A 13,893-nucleotide genomic window follows, 5' to 3' on the forward strand; every position below is an offset into this window, starting at 1 on the left:
TTTTGGCTCAGGTCACGATCTCAGGGTCGTGGGATGGAGCCCAGCATTGGGCTCCATGCTCAGTGGGGAGTCTGCTTGAGATTCTCTCTCCATCTCTCTCTGCTTCTCTTCTTCCTGCTGCTCACTCTCTCACCCTCTCTCTAAAATAAATAAATTAAAAAAAATAAAATAGGGACGCCTGGGTAGCTCAGTGGTTGAACGTCTCAGAGCATGAACCTGGAGTCCCAGGATCGAGTCCCACATCGGGCTCCCTGCATGGAGCCTGCTTCTCCCTCTGCCTATGTTTCTGCCTCTCTCTCTGTTTCTCTCATGAATAAATACATAAAATCTTTAAAAATATAAAATACATTCTATGGAGATAATGGTCATGGTGGATCAGTTAGCCAAGTCAAGGGAGGATGACCTTTTCTTCATTTCCAAGAGCACGTAGGCAGTCCCCTGGCTTAAAACAGTAGCAGCAAATGTTATATATCATCATGAAACACGATTAAAGAGCATTTTCAAAATTATGCATGTTTTATGTGGTATGAGTATTCCTTTACTCGGCTCCTCTTAGCATCACTGGGCTGACTTTCTTATAAACCTCTACTAATATCTTAAAAATCTTGCTTGACTTGGTTTTGGAAGCTAGGCTTATAAGCAAGGCTTTGGCTCTTTTCACAGTAGAGGATTCTGTACTGTTTGAATTTTTGCAATAAGCATATATTTTGTTATAAAGAGGATTGTTTTTTAAAAACCAAATACAGGGCAGCCCGGGTAGCTCAGTGGTTTAGTGCCTGCCTTTGGCCCAGGGTGTGATCCTGGAGACCCAGGATCAAGTCCCATGTCAGGCTGCCTGCATGGAGCCTGCTTCTCCCTCTGCCTGTGTCTCTGCCTCTTTCTCTCTCTCTCTCTGCGTTTCTCACGAATAAATAAATAAAATCTTAAAAAAAAAAAAACAATACATAGGAATGCCTGGGTGGCTCAGCAGGTGGGTGTCTGCCTTCGGCTTAGGGCATGATCCTGGGTCCAGGGATTGAGTCCCACATGGGGCTCCCTGTGAGGGGCCTGCTTCTCCCTCTGCCTATGTCTCTGCCTCTCTGTGTCTCTCATTAATAAATAAAATATTTAAAAATAAAAACAAATACATAAAAATAAAGAGAAGAAAGGAAAACAGATTTCACAAGGGCCCGTTGAGGAGGAAGGATTGAGTTACTCGTTCCTTCTTTTCCCTTGGGTAGGAAAGAAGCCGTCACACAGTACTCACTAAAGAAATGCTCGCTGAATGTATACATGGCCTAGTGGTTGTTCTTAACCAGGGTGCCTGGGTAGCTCAGTTGGTTAAGCATATGTCTTAGGCTCAGGTCATGATTTCAGCAGGGAGTCTGCTTGAGATTCTGTCTCCCTCTGCCCCTCTACCCTCTCACTCACACACACCCCCCTCAAATAAATAAATGAATCTTTAAAAAAAAGATGCTCAACTGACTGAGCCACCCAGGCACTTCCCCCCAACATTTTTTATCTAGACTGTACTACCGGGTGCCTGGGCAGCTCAGTCAGTTAAGCATCTGCCTTTGGCTCAGGTCATGACCTCCAGGTCCTGGGATCAAGTCCCCACATTGGGCTCCCTGCTCAGCAGGGAGCCTGCTTCTCCCTCTCCCTCTGCTGCTCCCCCTGCTTATGCTCCCTCTCTCTCTCTCTGTCAAATAAAAATAAAATCATTAAAAAAAACAAAGTTCCATTTCATTATAAATTGATATTTGTGCACCTCTGTAAAAAAAAAAAAAAAACCCAACAGGAAACTACTATCAAAAGTCAATTCTGGAAACACAGGAATCCGTATTTACATGTGAAGAAACAACCAAGAGAGATAATCAGAAACAGTTGGGAGGTGATGGAGTCAGTGGAATGAGACAATATGAGGATCTCTTTTTTTTTTTTTAATTTTTATTTATTTATGATAGTCACAGAGAGAGAGAGAGAGAGGCAGAGGGAGAAGCAGGCTCCATGCACCGGGAGCCCGACGTGGGATTCGATCCCGGGTCTCCAGGATCATGCCCTGGGCCAAAGGCAGGCGCCAAACCGCTGCGCCACCCAGGGATCCCAATATGAGGATCTCTTAAGGGAGATAGTTAACTTCCATCCAGAGATGAGGAGCAGCACTTAGGGTGTCTTTTCAGTGTGATTGTGCCTCCACAGAGCCTTTCTCTTTCCCTCCTTGACATTGCAGAAAAGACAGCAAGGTGCTTCAAAAGAGATGAAAACCTATGGGCTCAGCAGCAAGCTGTGAAGGAGGGGAGTCCCAGGAATGGTTTAAAGCAAAAGTACCTTTTAGTAATCACCACAAGACACTGAAATAGTACTTTTGTACCTTTGTGTCAAGATACAAGATTGAAATAGAAATGCCAGTCACCAAACTAGCCAGAAACCCTGGAACCCAAACTCAAGGGTTGAAAATGATTAGAAGGCAACAATCAATTCTAGAATGAAGACTGTGGTTACACGGTATCCAAATTGATAAGGATTAGGCAAAAAAAAAAAAGAGGCATCAAGTTTACCTTAGCATCTTTTACAATCTGTTCTTTGTGGAAATGTATTTGCTATATTCTTGAATATTACTTAATTTTAGTTTTGTATTTGCATGGCATATATACATGACACAAAGAGTCATTGTTCTAATCTGGAAGTCAGATGAGAGTCAAGTCATTTGCATTAAATTATGCACCACCTACTGATGCCCCCCCATATAAGGAGGTCCCTAGGGCACACCGGACAGACAGCACAGAAACATTTGGAAGCTTGTTAAAAATACATGTTCTCAGGCTGCACTCAGACCTGCTCTACCAGAATCTCTGGAGTAGTTCCTGAGGAATCTGTGTGGGTTTTTTAAAGGATTTATTTGTTTATTTGAGAGAGAGAGAGAGAGAGAGGAAGAGACAGAGCAAAGCGTGAGAATACAAGTAGGGGAAGAAGGGCAGAGGGAGATGGAGAAGCAGGCTCCCTGCTGAGCAGGGAGAGCCCCAGATGTGGGGCTCTCGATCTCAGGACCCCAGGATCATGACCTGAGCCAAAGGCAGATGCTTAGCCAACTGAGCCACCCAGGCGCCCCAGGAATCTGTTTTAATGAACCCTCCTTTTGATTTGCATACATGCTAAAGTTTGACAGCAATAAAACATGAAGGCAAATGTCCACATTTTGGTACTTGTTAACAACATATTTAATTATCGTGATAGTGATGATATAAGGAAAAGAACAAATATCCAACAAAGAATTTTTCAATTCTGTTCAATCTTTACACATGGTACACACTCTGTCTACCACAATCAGAAAATGTGCTTCTGCTGTAGGCTGGGAAGTATAATAATATAAAGAGCAGCATACACAAAACTACTAATTTGACTTAAATGTCAAGGAAATCTTTTGTTTCTTACCTTGTTCATTTTGAGATAATACAAGAGGCAAACAGTACACAGAATGCGATTAGCTAAATTACATGGTTTGCGCCTTGCTACTTTCCTTAAAAGGAATGAAAATGTTGGCCAGCATTGACGGTCCTTCTCATCAGATCTCCTCATTTCTTCTTCAAGGCTTGTCTTTTTCCCGAAGTGGTTCAATGGAAGATAGGAGTTGCTGAAATGTGGGACGCTTTTCTGGAAGCTAAATAAAAGAAAAACTCAAAGGCTTAGTTTATGGAAATTATGATTAAAAATAAAATATTGAAGATATGTGTACCTCAGTCCTAAAGCTAGTGACTTTTTAAGCATGGACACATTATGGACATTTCCACTAAAGACAAAACAACTAGAGCCCTAAGAGGTGGAAAAGAAACAGTAAGTCTCTTTATTTGCATAAGATATGGTTGTATGCCTGGAAAAACCAGGAGAATGAATGATAGAACCAACCCAAATGATAAGGAATTCACCCGGAGAGCAGTCTGCAAAATTAACATACAAAATCAATATTCTTCAGGTACATGTACAAGAACCAGTCAGAAGACGCGATGGAAGAGGAAACCCCATTTGGAGTAGCAACGACACCAAAATAAAATAAAAACAGAAACACAGCCCCCAAAATGAGGACAACTGTCAACACTGATGAAAAGGACAAATGTAGACTTACACACATAGAAAAACGTTACTTGTTCCTGAAGAGGACAAATCAATATCACAAAGATGTCAAATTTCCCTAGTTAAAATATAAACTAAACACAATCTCCTCCAAAAGATGAACAAGTTAGTTTCAAGCTGAACAAGTTGACTCTCTAGTTCATAGATTTTTTAAAGTATGCAGAAATAGCACCTGGAATGAATGTAACACTGTAGGTGAACTACATTGGGACTAAAACTTAAAAGATTAAACAATTAAACTCAATTTTTAAAAATGTCTGTAAAAATAGCTAGGAAAAGTATAAAAAAGGTGAGTAATGAGGGAGTACTAGCCTACCTTGGATTAACACGTATTGGAAATCCTCTATAATTAGAACATTGCAGTGCTAGAACATGAATAGAGATCAGAGAACAGAAGAGAAAGGCCCCAAATAACCCCAAATGCGTATGGAAATTTCCTCTGTTAGCTATTTCGGCACTGTTAGATGGTATCTCATCCCTCGTGATGACATGGTCTTTTAATAAATGGTGCTGCAGCAAGCACGTAGTCATTTAGAAAATGACATCCTTGGATCCATGCTTCACACCATATACTGCAACAAACACACTAGATCGGAGACCTAAATGTGAAAGAGTGAAGCCATAAAAATACTAGAGGAAAATCTGAGTGAATGCTACTTTAATCAGGGGCTGGGGAAGCCTATCCAACTTTAACTCGGTTTCCAGAAGCAATAAAAGCCAATGTTAATATAGTCAACTCTATTTTTTTAAATCCTTTGCAAGGCAAAAACAACCATAAATGAAACCAAAAGATAAATGACAAACTGGGAGAAAATATTGACAACTCTCACAGATAAAGTGCTCATCTCTTTAATTTATAAAGGGGTCTTTAAAATCGAGGTGAGGGAAATCAAAAGCCTGATAGAACAAAGGGAAAAGAAACGCCGTCCAATTCTCAGAAAGATATCCCAAGTGCCCTTAAAAATATACCTCACTTGTGAGGAAAGATGTACATATACAAGCTGCACTAAAAGGCCATCTCTCCTCTCTCAGATTGGCAGAAATCCAGAAGCTTGACAATGGTCTGTGTCAGCGAGCTGGTGGGAAAATACCCACGCTGGCGGAGGGGCACCGACCCCGTAGAGGGAACCTGTATGCTCCTCTTATAAGAAAGAAAGGGAAGCACACACGTATGTACACACTCACTTTTGTGCAGAGAACTGTGGGAAAGATAAATTGGAATCTAACGGAAATTGTGAATGTGCTTCTAAAAATTGTGAAAGAGGATATTTTAAAAGTGGGAGACCAAAATGTACAAAATGATACGTGCAGGACCTTCGACCCGGGATTGTCTCTGTGCAAAGCCATCTCAACAGACCGACTGTGGGAAGAAGGCAGTTTGCTCCCGTTTGGGGGCCGCCCCATCCATCTGCTCCTGGCCTTAGTCCCAGGAGCTGGAGTGGGAAAGGCCAGGCAGGTTCCGGCCTTCGACTCCAAATCCCTGTCTGCTCCTCTTCTCCATCGGACGCGTGACAGCACGAAGTCAGCCTGCTTGGGGGCAGCGGCAGGTCTCTAACTCTGCTCTGGCCCCACTGGACCGCCCAGCGCTGCCCGCGGCCCTCAGCACCATAGGCGCTACATGGGGGTGCGAGGGGTGGGGGGGCCTCATTTAGCAAGCGAGGCGCCATAGGGTGGGAAATCATGAAGCGCCCCCATCCCAGGGGATGGTGTCAGGCGAAAGGATCAAGTATTATTGTGTGATACAGCCAGCAACTCGGCCAGTGGGGGACTCGAGGCTCCAACACAAGACAGGAGCTCTACGTGTGTGCGGCAAGTTCTTCCTAGCACCCCGCCGAGCGCCTGGTGCACAGGGGCCCTGTGAACCTACAACCACAGACACGAGGAGCACTTACTGTGGTCCAGGCACTGCTCTGAGGCCTTGACAATATTAACTCATGCAACCCACACGATAATCCTATGATGGGGTGGGGGGCGCCTGGGTGGCTCAGCTGAGCGGCTGCCTTCAGCTCAGGGTGTGACCAGGGTCCTGGGATCAAATCCCGCATGGGGCTCCCTGCATGGTGCCTGCTTCTCCCTCTGCCTGTGTCTCTGCCTCTCTCTCTGTGCCTCTCATTAATAAATAAATAATTTTTTTTTAAATCCTATGAGCGGAGGGCTACTTTTTGGTAAAGCACAGAGATGGTAGGAGGCTTATACAAGGTCACACAGCTAGTATTGGTACTCGGCATTCTGGCTCCACAGTGCACGTGCTTAGCCATGACACCCATCTGCCTTCTACTGGTGGAGGAATGAATAGAGGAATGCGGCATCAGGCCCTCTGTCGACGAGGCAGTAGCATATAATGGCTACGAGCTTTGGGCTTTTCAATTAATGTTCTTAAAAGTCCCCTATTATCAAGTACTCTCTAAAGTCTTCCATGGCTCCCCATTGCCTGTAAAAAAGCAAAACTCACACTCCTCTCCCTGTGGTTCAGTCTGCAGCATCCGGACCAGACCTCTTCCTCCGACTAATTCCCAGCCCTTCCAACGGTAGCTACAGCCGAGCACACCCTGCTCCTTCTGGCCTCCTCACCTTGGTTGTGCCGGTCTCCCCTGGACACCCTTGACCACGTCTCCACTCACCTGACTGTGGACACTCTGCTGAGGTTCCCTGACCTGGCTCAGATAACAGTGCTCTCCTCTGACCTCTTTCTGCACTTGCCTACGTTTCTATGCTGCACGTATAATTAGAAACTGCTGGGTGTTTCCAATCTCACAGTGGGGCGTGTGTGTGTGTGCAGGTGTGCCCACGTGCGTGCACGCGTAAGTGTGTGTAAAGACTGACTTCCCTGAGGACAGAGACGGAGCTTTGTATTTCCTTACCATCCACCCCCCTTAGTTCTACGGACATCGTAGATGGTTTGTGAGTCAGTCCCCTGCCACGTGAGCTCCATGCCTACTGCCACACACCCTCTTATTCCCCAAGTGCACGGAATGGTTTCGTCACCATCGGGGAGGATGGGAAGAGAGGAGGGACTAGTGTCCATTATGCATTGTCCACGCGTGCTCATAGGTTCTCCGCGACACGTTTTCTATCTCAGGAGAGGCCCCACGGTGTTGTGGTTAAGAACAGGGACTCTGACGCTAGCCCAGCTGTGTGACCCTGGGCAAGTCACTTAACCTCGCTGGGTCTGTTTCCTCTTCTCTTAGTTTTTTTTTTTTTTTTAAGATTTTATTTATTTATTCATGAGAGACACAGAGAGAGAGGCAGAGAGAGAAGCAAGCTCCATGCAGGGAGCCTGATGTGGGACTCGATCCCGGGTCTCCAGGATCAGGCCCTGGGCCGAAGGCGCCGCTAAACCACTGAGCCTCCCGGGCTGCCCCTCTCCTCTTAGTTTTGGCCGCGATAGCACGTACTTCCTAGTATGTTGCCTGATGAACAAATGGGTTAATATTTATGAAGTTCTAGGGATCCCTGGGTGACTCAGTGGTTTAGCACCTGCCTTGGGCCCAGGGTGTGATCCTGGAGTCCCGGGATCGAGTCCCACGTCAGGTTCCCTGCGTGGAGCCTGCTCCTCCCTCTGCCTGTGTCTCTGTCTCTCTCTCTCTCATGAATAAATAAATAAAATCTTTAAAATATATATATTTATGAAGTTCTTCAAACGGTGCTGGACGTAAGTGGCTCGTTACGCTGGTAGCCCCTGCACCTGCACCTGCACCTGCGCGGCCGCGCTGCTGGGTTTCACTCCCGAACGCTTGAGGCCCGTTGGGCCCGCCCGGGGCAGGCGCTTCGGTCAAAGCGGCCCGGCCCATGGGTCCTGGGCAACCGCCCTGGGCGCACCCGCCGCCGGCCCCCCGGGGTGCACTTGCCTCGTGCCAGCAGCCGTACATGATCTGGTAGACGGTGTCCGACGCCAGTTGGGGCCGGTAGAGCCGGTGGCCCTGGGAGACCTTCACAACCACCTGCGAGTTGTCGTACAGGTCGTAGGGCTGCTTCCCCAGGCTGAACACTTCCCACATCAGGATCCCTACGGCACACGGAGGGCGGCCGGCAGACAAAGGAAAGGCCGTGTCAGCAGGTGCAGGCTCGGGGAGGCTCCGGCCGGGGCGAGGGAGCCCGGGGAACCAGTCCCAGCCAGAGGCCCGGGCGTGGAAGGTGGCCCTGTGCCCTCGCCTCCGGGGCCCACCGTCCCTTCTCCACGGTCCTCCTCTTGCCGGCCAGCGGGCCATCGGGAAGGCAGCTGCAGGGGGGCTACTGGGGGCCAAGATTCCGGGGTGCTTCCGAGAGGCGGCTGGGGCCTCGTCCCCCCGCACCCCCGGACAGACAACCCCAGCCCAGCCCCTCCTTTCTCTCTGCCTCGGCGGCTGTGCCACGTCTCACCGCCCCGTCAAATCGGCCGCCCGAGCGGATTTACAGGAAAGATCACTGACAAAATTCCTCCTTTTGCCTCGATGGTCCCTGGTATGTTGTGGGTCAGGTGTCCTTTTGAGACTCTGATCACCACCACTGGCTCTCTCCCGGGAACGTGAGTGCCCGGCACGTCTGTGCTCGCTCTCTGGATGGTCACGGTGTCCCGAAGCCCCTCGGAGGCCGCCGCGGACTCCGGGTCTAGATACGGGGTCCTGGCCGCGGCGGCTGCGGCCTCGAGCTCGCCTCTGCCGCTTACAGGCCGGGCAGCGCCTCAGCCACCCTCGGAGCACGCTCCTGTCTCCTCCCGGGGGGGGGGGGGCACGTCCCAGGGTTGCCGCGAGCACGGAGAAAGCACCGGCCGCTACGCGTGCTCCCTGCGTGGTGGCCAGTGTGCTGTCGTCCCGGCCTAGCCGCAGGATTTCAACAGTCGGCCAGCTTCGAGACTTTGGGCAGCCAGAAATATGTAAGAAGGAAGAAAATTATTCTAGAACCGTACCTGAAGGACTAACTTCAAAATTTCTTTGACTTTCAGGGCCACAGATTTTATGTAAAATATTTACAATAAGGCAATATTACAAGTTGCTGTGGCTGTTTTTTTTTTTAAGATTTTATTATTTATTCATGAGACACACACACACACACACACACACACACACACACACACACACAGAGGCAGAAGGAGAAGCAGGCTCCACACAGGGAGCCCGACGTGGCGACTCCAGGATCAGGCCCTGGGCTGAAGGTGATGCTAACTGCTGAGCCATCCCGGCTGCCCTGTATTTTTTTTTTAAACAACCTTCTAAAGCAACCATCCAAGAGTATACTGCTCCCTTCACAGTTCTGTCTTTGAAGGCCATCCACTTATCCCAAAAGTAATATTGTTTCAAATATCCGTGGGGCCTCCTCTCCTTTGAGAATTGTTTTCAAAAAAAAAAAAAAAAAAAAAAAAGAATTGTTTTCAGAGGCCCTGGTTCATTTTGAATGTCCTCATTGGAAACAAATTACTTCTGAATGGATTTAGTGTTTGCAAATAGCCAGAAATTATCCGGAGCCAACTTCTAGTTCCTAGGGGGAGTAATCAAGCCGGGTGATGCCACTTTTTGGTCAAAAACAAACTGTAACTCTTGAGTAAGGATACTGAGTTTTAAAAGCATCTTTCATAAGGCGTATCAACACATGGAGAGTGAAACTAATTTTGACAAGTTAATCAGCCCATAAAGGATGTCAAGTATTCACCACAATGCTATCTTCGTGGCTTTTCTTTCTTCTGTGTACATTGAATTATTTTTTTAAGTGAACGATACTACTTTGACAAAAGTAGTATTTTAAAAATGTGTGTCGTGTAAAAAAATAAATGGCTAACTAAATTTTCTTTTACTCATGCAGTCTTTTGGATGTCATATAAAAAGTCAAATTATGCTTATGGACCAAGATAGACATGCAATAGGTCTCAGTTGCAGTTCATATATCCATAACTTTATGATAATTTGGATAATTTACCCTGCATCCCTCTGACAGTGATCGTAAGCAGGCCTGACGTTTCTCGTAGCATAGAAAGATCAGAAAATCCACCTAATCGCAACTTAAGAATCATTTCTGTCCTCTAATTACCTTTACTCAATTTCAGTATGGCTCTTTAATAAAATAGGGGTCAGCAAACCTTTTCTGTGAAGGGTCACATAGCAGGTATTTTTAAACTCTGTAGGTGGTACAGCATCTCTGGCAACTACCCCACTCTGCGGTTACAGTAGGAAATCAGACACAATACAGGAACGAGTGGGCAAGGCTTGCTCCAGGACAACTTTATTTACAGCAACAGGCCACCGGGTTTGGTCCCGGGCCAAGGTTTGCTGACCCCTGATCTAGTGATGAATTTTAACGAGGTGCTAGCTGAAATGAGTATGAGCTGCACACAGCACCGAGCCGTGTTTGGGGCTTGCACCAGGCATGCCCAAAGGGTTGGTCGATGCCAAAGGGGATGGTGGTCACAGCTGCTTTCATGCAGGACGTCCAAGACTACATCTCAAGCCCTTCAACATTTTGGGTTTCACGCAAACTCGGTTCTAGTTTTTAAGGGCTCCTCTCTAAAAACTGTTAGAGGGGGACGCGTGGGAAGCTCAGCAGTTGAGCGTCTGCCTTTGGCTCAGGTCATGATCCTGGGGTCCTGGGGTCGAATCCCGCATCGGGCTCCCGGTGCATGGAGCCTGCTTCTCCCTCTGCCTGTGTCTCTGCCTCTCTCTCTCTCTGTGTGTCTCTCATGAATAAATAAATAAAATCTTAAAAAAAAAGAAAAAGAAATCTCCAGTGGAAGAGCTTGTATCTCCTATGGTTCGATACAAAGGCGCTAGCAGGATGCAGGTTTCCTACGGTGACAGTGACAGCCCGACGCGGCCCAGCACAGGTCAGAGGTCAGCACCCTCTTCCATCTCTAGCTCAGGCCACTCGGGCATTTCGTCAGCGCTCGGGGCTTCTGCTAAGAATGGATGTTTGCTGCTCTTGCGGTTTCCTGTTGGGGAAGCGAGCTTACGAAACGGGGCTGGGGCCCGTGTGGCCACGTTCTTACCGAATGCCCAAACGTCCGACTTGCTGCTGTATTTGAAGTAGTGGAACACCTCTGGGGCTGACCACTTGACCGGGAACTTTGTTCCTACTGAGCTGACGTACTGGTCATCGAGAACATACCTGCGGGGACAAAGGTGCACACAGAGCTTCAGGCCCCGGGCCGTGCAGAGTGAGAGGCCTCTGCGGGCTGGGTGCTGGGGGCCGCAGAGCCCCGCCATCTGGGGGGGGGAGCCTCGCTTCTCTAGGTCTCCTGCCTCCTTGCAACGTGTAGCTTTACCCAAAGGCCGCTTCTGGCCTGTAGGCTTTGGAAAAATCACATCCCCCTTGGCAGGTACCGATATCTGAATGCAAAACATTTGATGAACATAGAAAAACACGAAAAAATGTAAAAATAGAATGACTCAGGATCTCACCCTGAAGATAATTTGTAATGCGCGCTTGCTCGTACTTTCCAATCTTTTGTCCTACGTTTAATATGAACGAAATTGGGTTTCTTTCGTACTAAGGTTTGCTTTTTCCTTTAAGGGCCTCACAAGAGCATTTTCCCTACGGGGTTACATTTGCTTGCGCAGCATCGTGTTTAATGACTGAATAGTATTCGCTCCTATGGACTAACATTGTAGGGTTTCACCTTGTAAGTTGCTTCTGATCTGCTGTTACAAGCAATAATGAAGGACAGTATCCTCTGGAGACATCGAGACCTTAAAAATATATATTCAAGGATCTGCACTGTATAATAATGATAAAAATAGAAGCAACCTCAATGTCCACCTGTTGAGGAGCAATTAAATATGCTAAAGCACAGTAATGCAGCAGAACAGTACGTGGCCATTTAAGGAACAAGGGAGCTCGATATTTCCCAAAATTAAAGAATGCCCATGGCAAATGGGTACGTGCAAAAGTAGATACATATAATGTAATTCCATTTTTAAAAATTTTAATTCCGGTATAGTTAATATACAGTGTGGCATTAGGTTCAGGGGTACAATATAGTGATCTGACACCTCCATATATGACTCGGGGCTCTTCAAAGCGAGTGTACTCTTAATCCCCTTTGTCTGTCTTTGTGGGAACAAACAATAAATGCACATATTTGTGTATATGATTGGGTATACTTCGGAATGAGGTATGAAAGGACATCTGTCAAATGTGTTAGCAGTAGTTACTCCTACTGCTGAAAATAAGGGGAAGGTGGGGCAGATTCTGCTCTTTACCTTCTATGCTCTTGCTATATTTCTCACAAGAAGCATCTATCTCTTAGTTCTATAACTAATAGAGGGGAACCTCATATATTTGCCTAGAAAAAAGCAAATAAATAAGGACTCTTAAGAAAAAAGGAAAATGAGGGGCGCCTGGTAGCTCAGTTGGTCAAGCGCCCAACTCCTGGTTTCGGCTCAGGTCATGATCTCAGGGTGATGGGATCCAGCCCCACAGCTGGCTCTGTGCTCTGCGGGAGCCCACTTGGGATTCTCTCTCCCTCTCCATCTGCCCTTCCCCCACTCGCTCTGGCTCTCTCTCCCTCTAAAATGAATAATAAAAGTGAATAATTTCTTTTTTAAATGAATAAAATGAACAATAATAAAATGAATCATTTCTTTTTTAAGAAAGGAAAATGAAAGATATGGAAACTGAAATTTTGGATGTACTTCATGGGAAAACTATACACACTGAAAATGTGTTAGAGGTATATACTGTAATTTAAAATGTCAGAAAAATCTGGTTTTGAAAATCATTATTTGAAATATTAACAATATTAATATTATGTGAATACTATATTAATATTTAATTTATGACTATATTATGAATAGAATAGGAATACTAATAGCAATAATAAAGTACACTTTCACGGGATTACATAAAGCACTTTCCATACTTCCTTTCCCAGACCCCCTCAGCAGCTCTAGACACCACAAGACACCCAGAAACTCCCCTGGCACTGGGTTCTGCTCATGGCTTAAACTTTCCTTTGAATCATCAGGCTCAAGTGAAGTCACAGGCTTCTGAATGGTGGCAGCACAGGACTTCATGAGCAACAGGCCTGTTCCATGGCCTCCAGGATTCCTTATTCAGAGCAAGACCTCATGTCTCCCTTTTTCTCAGCCTCAAAGAACTTGACAAGTATATTCCCTGGATGCCAGCATACCAGCCAGTATTCCCACTATGAGAGCAGGTGGGGATCAGTTTCCCTGTTCTAGGAGCTTCTCCTTGCCCTAGAAGCTGTACACAGCGCTTTCTCTCACACTTGGAGAGCTACACATTTGGAGAATCGGTGAAGGAGGCTCAGTGTATGGCGGCTGGAGGGATGGCAAGTAGCACACAGCTAATGGGACATCTCGACCATGTTGAGGTGTCCCAGAAGAGAGGCACTTCTCAGTATTGAATTTTGGAGAAGACTTCAAAAACAGATCCTCCTGGAGCGCCTGGCTGGCTCAGCTGGAGGCGCATGTGACTCGTGATCTCAGGGTAGTGAGTTTGAGGCTCATACTGGGTATAGAGCTTACTAAAAAAATAAACTTTAAAAAAACCCACCCAGATCCTCTTACGGTGTTTTAGGGCTGGGTACACTAAATATAGAGGTAGGCTTAGTCCACTCTTCAGACTTCTTTGAAGCTATACTATTCCTGCTCAGAATTGTGTGAGTTTATGTTGAATTGACACAACTTTCTAGCTGCATTTTGTCTCAATGTTGACATCTACTTGCCCTCTGGACTAAGCTGATGATTCTGAGGGCAGGGATTATGCCGTCCATACCAGAATCTCCCACAAGGCCTTGGCATTATGTAGCTGCTCAGTAAATGCTGAATGGAAAGGCCAACGTGTGCATCTTTGTTTCCT

The 13,893-nt window shown here is 46.5% G+C and overlaps 1 protein-coding gene across 4 annotated transcripts in view; it reads right to left on the reverse strand.

Moving 5' to 3' along the window:
• Positions 1–3,173: 3,173 nt before the first annotated feature.
• The window catches only part of BMX (BMX non-receptor tyrosine kinase), a 52,162-nt gene continuing 41,442 nt past the window's right edge, over positions 3,174–13,893 (reverse strand). For 3 of the 4 annotated variants that reach the window (XM_077889143.1, XM_077889142.1, XM_077889141.1), the window contains 3 exons: positions 11,060–11,178; positions 7,956–8,113; positions 3,174–3,637 (listed from right to left, as the gene is read on the reverse strand). In XM_077889143.1, the coding sequence (XP_077745269.1) occupies positions 3,563–3,637; positions 7,956–8,113; positions 11,060–11,178 (352 nt within the window). In that variant the 3' untranslated portion in view covers positions 3,174–3,562. The remainder of the gene's footprint in view (positions 3,638–7,955; positions 8,114–11,059; positions 11,179–13,893) is intronic. The other variant, XM_077889145.1, reaches the window with a different exon arrangement.

This window comes from Canis aureus, chromosome X, assembly GCF_053574225.1.
Source record: "Canis aureus isolate CA01 chromosome X, VMU_Caureus_v.1.0, whole genome shotgun sequence".
In the NCBI taxonomy this organism is placed as follows: Eukaryota; Metazoa; Chordata; class Mammalia; order Carnivora; family Canidae; genus Canis; species Canis aureus.